This window comes from Aspergillus saccharolyticus (assembly GCF_003184585.1).
Source record: "Aspergillus saccharolyticus JOP 1030-1 unplaced genomic scaffold BP01scaffold_2, whole genome shotgun sequence".
NCBI classification, from domain to species: domain Eukaryota; kingdom Fungi; phylum Ascomycota; class Eurotiomycetes; order Eurotiales; family Aspergillaceae; genus Aspergillus; species Aspergillus saccharolyticus.
Window position 1 is genome coordinate 735337 of NW_020290612.1, and position 14182 is coordinate 749518.

General features: G+C 59.2%; 7 protein-coding genes across 7 annotated transcripts; 3 read left to right on the plus strand and 4 right to left on the minus strand.

Annotated features, from left to right (window-relative positions):
- Positions 1-276: 276 nt before the first annotated feature.
- BP01DRAFT_332283 (MFS general substrate transporter) lies at positions 277-2141 on the minus strand (the record flags this gene model as incomplete). Its single annotated transcript, XM_025573083.1, has 2 exons — positions 1587-2141; positions 277-1530 (listed from the first exon to the last, which is right to left on the minus strand). The coding sequence occupies exons 1-2, from the start codon at positions 1869-1871 to the stop codon at positions 277-279; spliced, it is 1539 nt and encodes a 512-aa protein (XP_025435340.1). The 5' UTR covers positions 1872-2141.
- Positions 2112-3065, plus strand: BP01DRAFT_332286 (dienelactone hydrolase; the record flags this gene model as incomplete). The annotated part of the gene is made up of 4 exons (XM_025573084.1): positions 2112-2231; positions 2285-2619; positions 2685-2746; positions 2798-3065. Exons 1-4 carry the CDS (start codon positions 2138-2140, stop codon positions 3063-3065), a joined length of 759 nt encoding a protein of 252 aa, XP_025435341.1. The 5' UTR covers positions 2112-2137.
- A 755-nt stretch (positions 3066-3820) lies between these two features.
- Positions 3821-6321, plus strand: BP01DRAFT_75952 (threonine/serine exporter family protein). Its single transcript, XM_025580085.1, has 2 exons — positions 3821-4013; positions 4090-6321. The coding sequence occupies exon 2, from the start codon at positions 4168-4170 to the stop codon at positions 6226-6228; it is 2061 nt and encodes a 686-aa protein (XP_025435342.1). The 5' UTR covers positions 3821-4013; positions 4090-4167; the 3' UTR covers positions 6229-6321.
- A 123-nt stretch (positions 6322-6444) lies between these two features.
- Positions 6445-7955, minus strand: BP01DRAFT_413045 (DUF895 domain membrane protein; the record flags this gene model as incomplete). Its single annotated transcript, XM_025578984.1, has 3 exons — positions 6445-6609; positions 6655-6751; positions 6826-7955. 3 exons carry the CDS (start codon positions 7953-7955, stop codon positions 6445-6447), a joined length of 1392 nt encoding a protein of 463 aa, XP_025435343.1.
- A 419-nt stretch (positions 7956-8374) lies between these two features.
- Positions 8375-9425, minus strand: BP01DRAFT_400732 (uncharacterized protein; the record flags this gene model as incomplete). The annotated part of the gene is made up of 2 exons (XM_025578588.1): positions 8990-9425; positions 8375-8918 (listed from the first exon to the last, which is right to left on the minus strand). Exons 1-2 carry the CDS (start codon positions 9376-9378, stop codon positions 8375-8377), a joined length of 933 nt encoding a protein of 310 aa, XP_025435344.1. The 5' UTR covers positions 9379-9425.
- A 354-nt stretch (positions 9426-9779) lies between these two features.
- On the minus strand, positions 9780-11529 carry BP01DRAFT_287858 (putative methionine permease; the record flags this gene model as incomplete). Its single annotated transcript, XM_025571514.1, has 4 exons — positions 9780-9915; positions 9963-10363; positions 10419-11147; positions 11212-11529. 4 exons carry the CDS (start codon positions 11527-11529, stop codon positions 9780-9782), a joined length of 1584 nt encoding a protein of 527 aa, XP_025435345.1.
- A 969-nt stretch (positions 11530-12498) lies between these two features.
- BP01DRAFT_400736 (zinc-binding alcohol dehydrogenase family protein) lies at positions 12499-13978 on the plus strand (the record flags this gene model as incomplete). Its single annotated transcript, XM_025578589.1, has 4 exons — positions 12499-12747; positions 12803-12843; positions 12914-13359; positions 13434-13978. 4 exons carry the CDS (start codon positions 12499-12501, stop codon positions 13976-13978), a joined length of 1281 nt encoding a protein of 426 aa, XP_025435346.1.
- Positions 13979-14182: the final 204 nt, after the last annotated feature.

A 14182-nucleotide genomic window follows, 5' to 3' on the forward strand; every position in this document is an offset into this window, starting at 1 on the left:
CATAGCGCGGGGGTTTCGACGATCACTAAACTCCTCTTCTCCTCATACGGTGACAGCACAACAGCTAACGGGACCAGAGGCGATATCGAACAGGAAGTCAACGGACGTTACTGGTGCAACCGCAAGGAACAGGTGCCAGCAACGAGAGTCAGTGGGATTATGGATACGGCACAACAGGACTACCATGAGCATGTCGCTGCAACTTCGATATGACCATTAATTCGCCTTGGGGAGGTGTGCTCTCAGCGATAGATATACAGTGCAAACCATCCCTACCTACTCATGTACCTCCTTGTCAACAGACCGCTGCCGCCTCCACCCAAACCCCCACCAATACACCATCCACAGACACGGACTGCCCACCACCCAAACCCCCGCCATGACCGTCGCCGTCCACCCCATCCCAATCCTCCCAATGAGGGGCGCCGCCACCGCGGTGGCCCCCGCGCCCAGCAGACAGCGGAAGAGATTATTCGCCGCCACCGCCGTGGCGGGACTCTGCCGATTCACATCCACCACGAGGGTACTCAGCGCCGTGAACGCCCCCGTCAGCAAATGACTGCCCACGAAAAGGATGATCAGAACCCCCGCCAGCGACACGCGGTACCGCATCAGCCAACCATACGCCACAAACACCCCCGCAGCCCCGTAGGTGAGCGGGATCGCGACGACCAGGCGCGCGCGCTCGATGTTGAAGTTCGAAATCTCCTGCTGCTGGTTGGGGAGGATGGGGAGGTTGTCGCGGTGGGCGGCGCGCCGGAAGCTGCGGTCGAGGAGAAAGCCGACGGTCCAGCGGGAGGTGAGACTTCCCATCCCCAGGGGCAGGTAGCAGAGGCCCACTTGGATGGCGTTGAAGTGATAGTAGGTGGTGAGCTCGCCGGAGAGGGTGGTCAGGACGGCGGCGATGCCGGCGTAGAGCAGGGCGCCGTAGATGAGAATGAGGGCGTTTTCTCGGTCGAGGGCGAGACGAGCGGCGCGGAGGGGGTTGAGAGGCCGTTTCGGGGGGATTGTTGGTGGGGAGGTGGGGTTCGTGGTGGTGGTAGTGGTGGTGATGGTGGGTGAGAGGATCGCAAGGGGAGGTTGGTTCCAGCGGGGAGCTGAGATAGAGCCATTGCCCACGACTGCGCGGCAGGTCTCGGGAAAGGCCAAAGCAATGATCACGAGGAAGACGGCGGAGACGATCACCATGAACCAGAAAATCCAGCGCCATCCCAGGAAGTGGTCAATGAGACCCCCAATCACCGGGCCCAGGGCAGGCCCGAGGGTCACCCCGAGAGAGGCATAGGCGATATATTTCCCTCGCTCTGCCCTGGTAGACACATCCGCCACCACGGCACTGCCTAGCGCTATGGTCGGGCTGCTGCCGCAGGCTTGCAGGCAGCGAAGCACCATGAGGGCTGCGTAGTTGGATTGTCGAGCCAGGCCGATGTTCGCTGCGAGGGAGATCACGAAACAGAATAGATATGCCGGCCGACGACCATGGGTGTCGGAGAATGATCCAATCACTGATGGGGCGAGGGCTTGAAAGATCTGTTTAGGGTTAGTATCACTCTCCTTGTGGGCATGGGATAGGATCGATAATCTACCAGGTAAATCATGACGGTGAGGTTAATGCGTGCGGTGGACACATGCATAGCATCGGCTAGGGAGGTGAGGGCTGGAAGGTAGATCGTGCTGGATAGAGGCGAGATGACGCCCGCGAACGAGGCTGTGAGCATCAGACAGATCTTTTTCCTCTCGGAGAGGATACTGTAGGGGGCTGGGGGGGAGGCATCTGTGGTCTGGTTCTTTTCCGGGTCCTGGTGGATGTCTTGGGTGGTGGACAATGGGGGTTTCTGTTGAGGCTTCTCCCCATTCAAGGCTGCCTCCATGATGTCGTGGTGATAGGCTCAGCCACGCATCTTCTCCTGGAGATGCAATCACTTCATCCATTTTATACTCCAAGTCGTTGTTTGGCACAGGCCGGTTTCGGGCCGTTTCCGGGACTGAGGTGGGTCAGTCCGCGCTTGTCTCCGAGCCGGTCCAGGCTTTGCATAGCAGTTGGTGCTTACAGCCATGATTTATAGCCGCTGGGGTCTCCCTCCTCAACGGTCCGGCAGCATTAGTTATCGATAGTATCCCCTGCAGCTCTACCATCATGACTTGCGAAGCCTGTCGCACCATCCCCCCCGTCATCACCCAGGGATATACTCCTAAAGGGACCTACGAAGACATCGCTGGCCTTAACACCTGTCAATTCCTCCTCCCCCCTAATCATTCGACCACTGGAACTGACCAGGAGCAGATGTGACGGGCCCGCAAGATGCCTCGGTGGGCCTGATCGATATCTACGACATTTTCGGCTTCTCCAGCCAAACCATTCAGGGGGCCGACCTTCTGGCCATCCGCCTGAACGCGGTGGTCATCATTCCGGATTTCTTCCAGGGTGATAAAGCCGACCCCTCCTGGCTGCCAGCCGACACGCCGGACAAACAGCAGGCGCTGACCAAGTTCGTCACCACTCGGGCGTCTTGCCCTGATGCAGTCAATGTGCTGTTGAACAATGGGATTCCAGCCTACCGCCGCCGGTTCTCCAGCGTGCAGGCGTGGGCTGTGACCGGGTTGTGCTGGGGAGGGAAGGTCAGTACTACGTCTTTTTTTTTTTTTTTTTGTGAATTGAATGAAGAACTTACCAACAGAGTCAGGTGGCCGTTCTGGCTTCGGGAGCCGATACTCCATTCATTGCATCGGGCCAAGTACATCCCGGGTATGTTTCTTTCCTTTTTTTTGGGTGGGGTATTGAAGCTAATGGCAGTAGACGCATGGCGGCAGAAGATGCTCAGCGGTTGACGATCCCCCACCTTGTGCTGGCGTCCAAAGATGAGCCGGCTGATGTGGTGGAGGCGTATGCGAAGACGATTGCGGAGAAGGGGCTGGGAGGGCATGTGGAGACGTATACGACGTCGATTCATGGGTGGATGGGGGCACGAGCTGACTTGGAGAGTGAGAACAGTTTGGCGGAGTACAAGCGAGGGTATAACCAACTGGCGGATTTCTTTGAGAAGTACTTCCAACAAGCCAGGTAGATATTGTCTGTGACATGTACTTAGATTTATCAAGCATGAAGAATTGCTGCACCTCAATTGAATGTGTTGTTGTGCAGGCTTGTGCATGCATAACCATTCAGGAGTCATTGCATAAACGGGCGGCTGACACATCAGTTTTGGGGCTAGCGTGTTTCACCTCTATTGGCCAAAGAACAGTCGCATCAGCTGACCTTCTCTTCGAATGGCTTGAACTTCAACTTTTGTCCCCCGGTCTATAACTCGATCCATTATGGCTTCTGGAACAGTTCACAACCAACATTCTCATCTCCGAATCTCCAGTCACATCTCACATCTATAGATAGCTCCGATCTCCCACCGCCATCCCGTCCGCCATCAGCCCCTAACCGAAGCAGCCCCCCCGTTGCCAAGCGAAGCGAAGCTTTGTGGTGGGCCCCCAACCGCCGTCGTTTCACTCGATCTCCAATTATCGCCCTGCAAGAGGGGAAAATGATGGAGAAGTGATGGCTGCCAATTGCCCCGTGGTTCCATTCATCGTGTCCAGTGTTTTCCCCCGGAGTTGAAGTTTTCTTCCCCTTTTCCTCATTTCATTCTTCATCTTTGGCATGGCCTTTGCGCCGCTGGCTCTATTTTCGTCTCTCCCCCGCCCCTAAAAAAGAATTATGCTGTAGAAGGGACACACCGCGGCCTCTCCGTCGTGAATCACTTTCTTCTTCACTTCAATTCCTGTCTTTCCCCTCATCGCCACGAACCGCCGGTGGGTCGATCGTGTTAAGTGACTGCACTGGTGTGTGTGTGTCTTCCCCAGCCGGGCAATTCTCCACAGTCCCTATTTTCGGGTGGTCTGTCACTTTTCTTTTCTTCTTTCCTTCTTTCTTTCTTTCTGTCTATTGCTCCTCAAGGGTATTATTTACTTTTGCATCATCATTGCTGCCTGGTCAGCTCCTGTCGCTACCTAAGACGCAGCATGTGAGTCTTTCCTTTCTCCCTGCAACCCCCACCACCCCAAATCTCCCCACTGACCGCTTCGTCCACGACCATGCAGGATCCGCGCCTAACCGAGTGTGTCTGATTATGCCTACATTTCCGCTTCCCCCTACCACACCTGACCCGCCTGTTCACCATGTCCAGCTCAACCGAGACCCTCGATCCCATCCGCTCCAAGGCCAGCTCCTCCGGCCCAGACTCCCACCCCGCTGACGACCACCTCGGCCATGACGACGCCGACGAACGGCCGTTGACCGGCCACGTAAATGACCCCAGCAGTGGAAATGGAGGCGGAGGCGGAGGCGGGGGAGGCTCGCACCAATGGGGGGTCTTATTCAAAGCGATCAAAGAGGGGACCTCGCAGCTCGCCGAGAAACTCGGCCGCAACCCGGACGGCGGCGATGGGCTGGACTCGGCGTGGCACCCGGAGGATTTTGGATACCAGGAGGACATCGAGATGCGGGAGATGCTGGCCCCGGGGGAAGGAGGCGGGGAGGATTCGTATGCCAGCCAGTTGCAGTCTTTGCTGGGGGCAGATGCGAGTTTGTTGGTGAGTAAGCTGGGGCTGGGGAGCGGACAGGGGATGCATCATCGCACGGCGGAGGAGGCGGCGGCGGAGAAGGAGGCGGATATGGTCGGGGGGGTGTTATGGCATCTGCTGGGCCATCAGATGGGCCATGATCCTGAGCAGCCCCAGCCCATTTCAGGGGCGACGACCCCGGCGGCGCAGGATGAGGAGGACGCCCTGGGACCCCTGCCGAGCGAGGTGGTGCGCAAACGGCGGAAGAAGAAGTGGTACGACGAGGCGGATCGGGATCCGCGGAGTGCGAAGGAGCGCAAGAAGGCGCGCGAGGCGCGGCTGGCGGAGAAGATCGGCTCGTTGCTCACGCGCCAGCGGTATCTGATGCAGCTGTGTCGCGTGATGATGAAGTGCGGCGCCCCGACCCATCGGCTGGAGGAGTACATGCAGATGTCGGCCTTTGCGCTGCGCGTCCACGGCCAGTTCCTGTACATCCCGGGGTGTATGATCATCTCCTTCGATGACCCGCTGACGCGCACCGCGGAGGTGAAGCTGGTGCGCATCATCCAGGGGTGTAATCTCGGCCGGCTGGGCGAGGTGCACAACTGCTACAAGAATGTCCTGCACGGGAAGCTGTCGGCGGCGGAGGCGCTGCCGGTGCTGGACGACATCCTGACGCGGCAGAGCAAGTGGCGCACCCCGTGGATGATGGTCCTGGTGGCCGGCTTCATCAGCGTGGCGGTCGGTCCCTGGGCGTTTGGCGCGCGGCCCATCGACATGCCCATCATCTTCGTGCTGGGCTTGCTGATGGGGTTCATGCAGTACATCCTGGCCCCGCGGTCAGCGCTGTACTCGAACGTGATGGAGGTGACGGTGGCGATGCTGATCTCCTTCCTGGCGCGCGCCTTTGGCAGCATCCGCCACAACGGCGAGTATCTGTTCTGCTTCCCCGCCATGACGCAGTCGGCCATCGCGCTGATCCTGCCGGGGTACTCGGTGCTGTGCAGCAGTCTGGAGCTGCAGTCGCATCAGATTACGGCTGGGTCGATTCGACTGGTGTACACGATCATCTACTCGCTGTTCCTGGGGTACGGGGTGACGGTGGGGCTGACGATTTATGGGTTGATGGACGACCACGCAACGGAGCAGACCTCGTGCACGGCGTCGAGCCAGCTGATCTACGGGAATACGTATGTGCAGCACTTTGTCTTCCAGATTATTTACGTGGCGTTCGCAGGGATTGTCAGCCAGGCCCGTCTGCGCCAGCTGCCCTTCATGTGCGTGCTGGGGTTGTCGGGGTACGTGGCCAACTACTTCGCCACAACGTACCTGAGCAGCCAGATGGCCAGCATCATCGGCTCCTTCACCATCGGGCTGCTGGCGAATCTGTACAGTCGGGTGTGGCACGGCCACGCGGCAGCGGTGATTGTGCCGGGCATGTGGACGCTGGTGTCGTCCGGGTTGGCGAGCAGTGGATCGATCGTGGCGGGGCTGCAGTACGCCAGGGCCGTGAAGGAGGGGACGACCAATACCTCGTCGAACCAGATGGTCGAGTCGTTGCTGAGTCTGGGGGTGAGCATGGTGCAGACCGCGCTGGGGATCACGGTGGGGCTGTTCCTGTCGGCCTTGGTGGTGTACCCCGGGGGGAAGCGCCAGGGGGGGTTGTTCAATTTGTAGCATTGGCGTTTTGCATCTCTCTCATCCTGCCCGGTTTGCATGGATATTCTAGCATTGCGGTCTATCGTTGTGGTTTGCGGTTTGCATCTAACTTGCATGGCGCCTTCTGTTCCTATCTTGCATCTGTGCATCTCTCCAGCATTTTGATTTGAAAGCCAACGCCTGGATGGATTTATCACCAGCCACATGTCCCCATCGAATCTTCTTGTGCAGGCCTTACTCCACCAACGGATTCTCCTCTCTCTCCCTCTTGCGATCCCCCAGCGTCGTCCCAATCTGCCTGACCACCAACCAGGCCGGCAGCAGCGAAAGAGCCCAGAGGCCAAAGTTGAGATACGTGCCGCCCACCGAGGCCATCACCCCGACACTGCTCAGCCCATACTACTCTGGTTAGCACAGCCCACTGTAAACAAGCCCAATACTCACCGACACCGCCTGCACCGCCGACTCCGTCCCGCGCAGCAGAGCCGACAACCGGACGACCTCCTCTGTGTTTCTCGCCAAATGGCCCACAATAAAGTACCTGCTCGCATGCCATTAGCACCAACCCCCATCACCTTTCTCGACCTCTCCCACACCTAGAGGACCAACACTCACAGAAACATATAGTTCACCTGAAACATGGCCACCCAGAACAAATACAACACCCACCCCCTCGCAAACCCCGGGTCGGTCCAATCCAGGGCCGCCTGGTCCCTCTGCTTGTAGATGGTGGTGATCACCGTCGCCCAAACCCACACCCCCCCTTGCAGCGTCATGATCACGGCAAACACCCCCCTCGCTTTGCCCCGCAGACTCCCCCGCGCCCCATCGAGGATCCAGCCCAGCGCGTTCCCTGCAATCAGCGCCAGACAGCCCGAGAGAAAACTCGCCAGCGCTCTGGCCCGGACACTGAACCACAAGTCCAGGTAGGTGAACATGACCGCCTCCGTGTAGATTGCCTGGGCGATGAGCGGGAGGATCAACACCACATTCCTGGTCCCCAGGAGCTGCAGGGTGCGTTTCAGCTCATATCCCACCCCGTGCTCCGAAATCGCGAGATGGACTGGCTTCCCATCCCTCCGCTGCACTTTCTCCGGCGGGGTGAGCAGCAATCCTGCGATCGGCCCGCACGCCTGCAAGGCCACGAACACCAGAAAGACCGCATAGCTCACACTCCCCGCGCTCGCGCGATCCACATTCAACCCCAAGTTGATCGCCCCGCCGAGGATCTGCCCGCCCACGCGGAAGGACAGCCACAGACCGAGAAAGAACCCCTGCCGGCGGGGCTCCGGGTAGGCCAGGGCGATGCTGCTCTCGGCCAGCCAGAAGATGCCCGCGCTGAGGCCGCAGAGCGCCGCCCCGAGCAACAGCAACCAGCTGCTGTGGAAGCGGTTGTTCGTGTACAAGCCGGCCGCGTAGGGGGCGTAGCCGATCGTGCCGAGTATGAGGGTGTATTTGATGCCGATCAGCCGCACGATGGCGCTGCCGAAGAGGCAGGAGAGGACCATGAGGCAGAAGGTGAGGGCGTTGGCGGCGTCGACCAGGTAGGGCGATTCGCTGCCGCCGCCGCCCAGGGAGTTCATGGCGGTCCAGAGGCCCGGGGCGAGGAAATTGCATAACCCTAGAATGAGGGCGTTGTAGGTGGTGGAGCGGTACCATTTCGGTTGGTTGGAACTTGGTTGGTTGGGGGGGGTGGTAGGGGGTTGCTCCGTCGAGGAGGAGGTGGTGATGGTTTTTTCGGACATGGTAGAGGTTGCATCAAGGTTCGGTTGGGAAGGTTACTTGTTAAGTCTATTGTAGGCAGCTGGTCCTTTATATACAACTCTACATACAAAAACCCTTGCAGATGCAGAGACCACTTCTAGATTGTCTCGGTCGAGAAACGCGGGACAGATGTTGCAGGATGGGGGGGGAATTACGTGCTCGCACGGCATTTTAGCTGCAGATGAAGAAGAACTCAAGCTTCATGACATTGTTCATTTATATTCCGTCGCTAATCCGCCACGCGATAAACAATTCATAAGGAGCCAATTGGCTGTTGTATTGCAATTTGATGTACCCAACCCAACCAGGCACTCCTGATACAGTAACTTAACCCTAATCCGCTATCGTCGCAACCCGTCCCCCTCACCACCACCACCACCACCATCACCACCATCATGGATTACTCCCGATCCTCCGGGGTAAACACCAAGACCCGCACCTCAATACTCTCCCTGGGCTCCTCGTGCTCCGTCCCGGGAATCTCAAAGGCGCTGTGCGGCACACGCCGGGCCCGCCCATCCGTCTTGCTATCGTAGCACTTGATGAGGGTGACCCAGTCGGGGGTCTGCGCGTGCCGGTAGTACCACTTCGTAGCCAGATTGGCGCGCACGCTGTAGGTCTCCCCCTCGCGGTGGGGGTAGATGAGCTTGATGGGGATCAGGTCGGCGTCGGCGACGGTGTGGGCGGCGGCGAGGGCCAACGGGTCGCGACGGACGGGCTTCAGGGGCCGCCACACGTTGATGATCTGGTAGCGGCCCTGCAGGAGGACGTCGGCCTCGTCGGGGAGGTGGAAGCGGACCCGCTCGAGGGCGGCGGGGAAGGACTGATCGATGTGGACTTGGAAGACGGGGGAGCGGAGGGCGCTGCTGCTGCTGCTGTTGCTGCTCTCGCGCGTGGGACGACGGATGGTATGGTCAAAGATGAAGGTGCGGGTTGCCCCGGTTCTAGCAGGAGGGATGATGGTGTTATATCAGTCGGTGGTTGGGTGTAGGAGGATCATCCGACTCTTACTTACACTTCTTTAATCAACGCATCCACCTCTGGATAATACACCCGGTGGATCTGCGCCTCATCCACAAACTCCGTCTCGGCACTGACGTGGCGGTGGAACTGGAATCCAGCCCCGTCCAGCGTGTACTCGGCCTCGCGGCCACTCACGTCGTGGATCGTGGTCGGGACTTTCACGAACGGGCGCTGGAAGGTCTGCGGCTGGTTTGCGTACGTCGGGCGGAGATGCGACCCGTCCGCGACTTCTTGGATGTAGTTGAGGGTGGTTTGCACGTCGTGCGGGCGCTGCGTCGCGGGCTGGGAGGTCGATGCAGTCTGCGGGGGGAGGGACGGAGTGGCGTCGGCGAAGGGGTGGACGTTGCCGGTCGTAGGGAGCTGGACTGCTGCTGCTGCCATTGTGCTGCTGTCTTTGCGGTGATAGTATGTATATCGTTTGTGATGCAGATCGAGTGCTTGATATGATTCAAGGGCTATGGCCACCAGCACTGGAAGTTATATACCCAGGATCACCCTGCATTTGTCAGACAAGCACGCCATCCCCACGCTGATAAATCCAGCTGCATGCGTGCAGTCCGGGGTCGTCATTACCAGCCCAGATGATGCGAATCGTATGGTAGGCCTTACATGGCACGCGTGTCTCCGTGCGATCATTGGATTGCATGGACTATAGACCAGGATGTCATCGGATGCGCCAATTACGAAGAACGCGGGGAATGCTTTGATATACTGATTTCTAAGCATCACACCAGCACCATTTCACTGCAGCGTACATGTCTGGATTATCAATCTAAGTACTACTACTCGTAGACGCGAATCAATCTGCGATGGATGGCCCCGTCCTCCGCCACCGTCTTCTCTTCCTCGAGCTGATAACCGCCCCACCGTGGGAGGAGGACCGTCCACACGTACCAATATAACACGCCGAACACGATCCTACACAGTTAGTCCGGGCTCTTGTGTCACAACTGCGAAAAACTTACACGCCAGTCCCCACGATCGCGTAGGTTGCGTAGAAAAAGCCTACATCGCCCTGGCCGCCCGCCGGCGGGAAAAAGGGCGAGGCCAACAGCACGAAAGAGATGAGCACACGCAGCCACACAGCCGGTAGCCAGGCTTTGAACGGACGCGGAAGATCGGGCTCCTTGTAGCGGAGGAGCAACAGCCCGAGCGTGACCGCCAGACTGAAGAACTGGCCCGGGTAGCCCTCGACGTCCAGGATGAAGTTGTAGACGTCCCCCTGCGGCGGCAGGGCAATCACCAAGACGGAGGGGATGTAGTGCACCAGCAGGCCTCCCAGCGGCGCGCCAAAGGGTCGCGAGGAGGCCAGCACCGTCGACCAGGGGAGGAACCCTTGGCGGGCGATCTCCTGGTTCACGCGGGCCTGGTCGCGTCAGTTTCCATGACCTTGAGGATATCGATGGGAGAGACGTACGTACCAGGGCAAAGGTGACGACCATGACATTGCCCGCGGCCGAGATGGCAATCGCCAGAGGCAGCAGGGTCCGGCCGACCTGGTTGCCAAACAGCCGCTCGAAGAGCAGCGCGGCGACCAGCTCCCCGCTGCTTTTGATCTCGTCGAGGGGAAGGACGAGAAAGTAGGAGACATTGGCCAGGAAGTACAGCCCTCCGGCTGTCGCCAGTGCGGCGGGACCCACCGTCTTGAGGGTGCGCACCGGGTTGCGCACCTCGTTCAGGACGTTGTTCAGGTTGCTCAGCCCGGCGTACGAGTAGATGACCTTGAAGAGCGAGGTCGACAGCAGATTCCAGCTCCAGTTCGAGTCCCCCCACAGCGAATCCCAGGTGAATACCCCCCGCTCGCGCGATCCCCCGGACGAGGCATCGGTCTCGCTGGGCGGCCGCACGAGGATCACCCAGATCCCCGTCAGCGCGATCGCCCCCACGAGGAAGATCTTGAGCCATCCCAGCACATTCTGCACCCAGATCCCCGTCCGCAGGAAGAAGCCATGCATCACCGTGACCACGGTGAGCAGGCCGAGCGCCAGGAGTTTGTGCTGTAGCTCGGTGGGGTGGATGTTGACCGCGAACAAGGTGTATTTGGCAAAGACGATGCAATTGCTAGCGGTAAACCCCAAAACAACCGCCTGGACGGCGATCAGGGTGGACGCGAGAAACCGTGGACGGGGATAGGTATATTCCAGGTAGACCTGCCCATGTCAATACCTATGGGGGCAGACTGGATGCCATCGGGCCAACGAGTACTGTACGGACCTTATCACCCCCCGATCGGGGCAACATGCATCCATACTCCAACGAGACAGCCAGGCCACAGGCGGCGAGGACGGTGCCCACCCCCCATACCACCAGAGACAGGCCCACGCTGCCGGCGGACTTGACGATCGATCCAGGCGTTGCGAAGATGCCACTGCCGATAACTCGGGAGACCACGAGAATATAAGCGCTCGTCCATGTCAGGGCTTTGGTCTCGTTGGCGGGCGGTTGCGTGGCTGCTTCGGCGTCGGGCACCTCGTCCGGGAACACTGGGGGCGCGGGGATGCCCAGCAGGGGCTGTTGTTCGTTGGGGGTCATCCTAATGCCTTAATTCTCGAAGTCGAGTAGTGGTGCATCTCCTTGCGATGGAGGGGAGCTCTGAGATGGCTGACAAGAAGGCAATAGTATGCTGACTCGTAGAATGTTGCTTGGAAATCAAGCACATCCATCCAGGCACGTCATCCTGTGCGCATCTTGTGTGTTTGCAGCTAGATAACCACGTATCGCAAGGGATGGATCACACCGGCTGGAGGCGCAAGGGGATGACCTGTCCGAGGAGGTCATGCCGGAAGTCTAGTAGGGTCCTCGCAGCCTGGCTGACAGGAGTGACTTGAACCATCCTTGACGGTCACTAAGTATCAGAGGGAAGGGCAAGTCATTGCAAGCGTAAGAGCTGGTCTAATAGGAAGAGTGTTTCAATCATATCAAAACAGACCGCGTCTACCTCGTCAGTCGGGGGGGGCAGTTGCGTGCCCTCCCCTCATCAGCCCCGAATCACATCATCTGGCACGGAATTCATGTCATTCGCTGCGGTGCAGCTGGTTGGGGGAGCAGCGGCCGCCTCGTGGAGTCGAGATTAGGGCTCCTTGCCCTCATTCCGCCTCGTCTTCGGACCTCAGTCCCGCCATGGATGGGGAGTGACGAACAGACACGATCTCCATGGATGACTGTCCTTTTATTGAGCAAACGGCCCTGATTTTGGTGATTCTGAGGACATGCCTGTTGGAGGCGACCGATGATCATGGTTGAATAATGGGCGGGATGATACCATCAATGCGTGCTCAGCACGCCATCCCACCCCCGCCCTGCGCAATGTGAACATCACCCTGAATATCGCTATCGCATCAATCATCGCTGAGATCGACCTGTGGCCCGTGTGTTCCGATATCCAGATTCCAGTTTGTATCTCTCGGCCGGGTAATTCCATACATATCTACTACTTTACATCCATTGCTCTTCTGCAATTTACTAAGTGTCCGGTACAGCAGAACACACAACACCCTCAACATGACGACGATATCGACATACACAGTGACTTCCTCCCGGGACGACAAGTACCCATTCGTCTATGCCAATCCTGTGCGGGTCGAGCAGCGATACCACCCGGAGCACGACGATTCATCCCCAGCACAGCCCACCCCTCAAGCCACTGCCACGCAGAGCGCGTTGCTGCTCCATGGCGTCGGACAACAGTACACCCTCGTGACCGACCATGCCATCCCCTCCATTCTGGGCCAGGAGGAGATCCTCGTCAAGGTATGCATGCTTCCGACTGGTGGCCTCCCAACAATAAGATAATAACCACCTGCAGGTCCAAGCCATCGGCCTCAACCCAATCGACTGGAAGGGCCCGTACGTCTCCCCCGTGTCTCCCTTCCATCCTCCCACTACCACCACCTCACGCTAACCTTCCACCCCACAGGGCCTACAACTTCGGCATTCCCAGCCTCCCGTGGATCAACGGCCGCGATCTAGCCGGCGTCGTCGTCGCCGTCCGCGACGCAAACAGCCGCATCCGCGTCGGCGACCGCGTCCTGGTCCCCTCGACCGACTACCGGGACATCCGCAAGGCGGCCTTCCAGCAATACGCGGTAGCAACACACTTCAACGCAGCCCGGATCCCCGCCGCGACAGGGCTGCACGTTTCCGCCTCGCTGGGGGTTGCCTTTGTAGCCGCGACGCTGGCCCTGGGGGTTTCGCTAGGGCTAGACTACACGACCATCGCAGCCTGTCCGGGTCCGAACCTGGTCGAGGTCGTGCAGAAGGTCCCTCCGACGGAGATCCCCGCCGACGTGCGCGAGGAGTGCTTCGCCGCGGTGCCCGAGCATGAGCGGCTGCGGAAGGGCGACTGGCTGGTTATTTGGGGGGGTGAGTCCACACCTTGTCCCCAAAACAGGAGGGGACCGGAATATTTCGCTAACAGACCCGGCCGCGGACTACAGCATCCACAACAACCGGCATGATCACCCTGCAACTGGCGAAACTCGCCGGGGTGAAGGTGATTTGCGTCGCGGATGTCGCGCGCCACGGGGCGCGATTGCACGCGCTCGGGGCGGATGTGCTCGTCGACCGCCACGCGCCCGCCCGCGCCGTCGAGATCATTCGCGGGGTCACGCAGGGGAAGCTGCGGTTTGCGGTGGATATCGTGGGCAGAGACACGGCCGCGTTGTTGCAGGAGGTGTTGGTGGAGGATGGGACGGTGCGCGAGGACGGGTCGCATGCGCATCTGCTGGGGCTGACGGGGTTGCCCAAGGAGCGGCGCCCGGGGATCGTGTATCATACTGTGCCGATTAAGCTGTTTCATGCCTCGGCTGGGGTCGGGGAGACGATGGTGGCGTGGTTGGAGGAGCTGTTGCAGTCCACAGCCTTGGTTTGTCCCGAGGTGGTGCGGCATGCGGGCGGGTTGGAGGGAATTAATGCGGCGCTGGATACGCTGCGGCAGGGAGGGGTGTCGGGGAAGAGGATTGTGATAGAGCTGGAGGGTTAGATGGGTGGATGTATATAGGGCTAGCGTTATGCTACTGTTGTTGACATGCTGCTACGTTGAATGGAAATTGGGATGCTGGGTTTTTAGGGCTTGGCGCTGGATATGAAGTCGGAAAAGTTTTTAGGGCTTGGCGCTGGATATGAAGTCGGAAAAGTTTTTAGGGCTTGGCGCTGGATATGAAGTCGGAAAGACGATATACGCGGA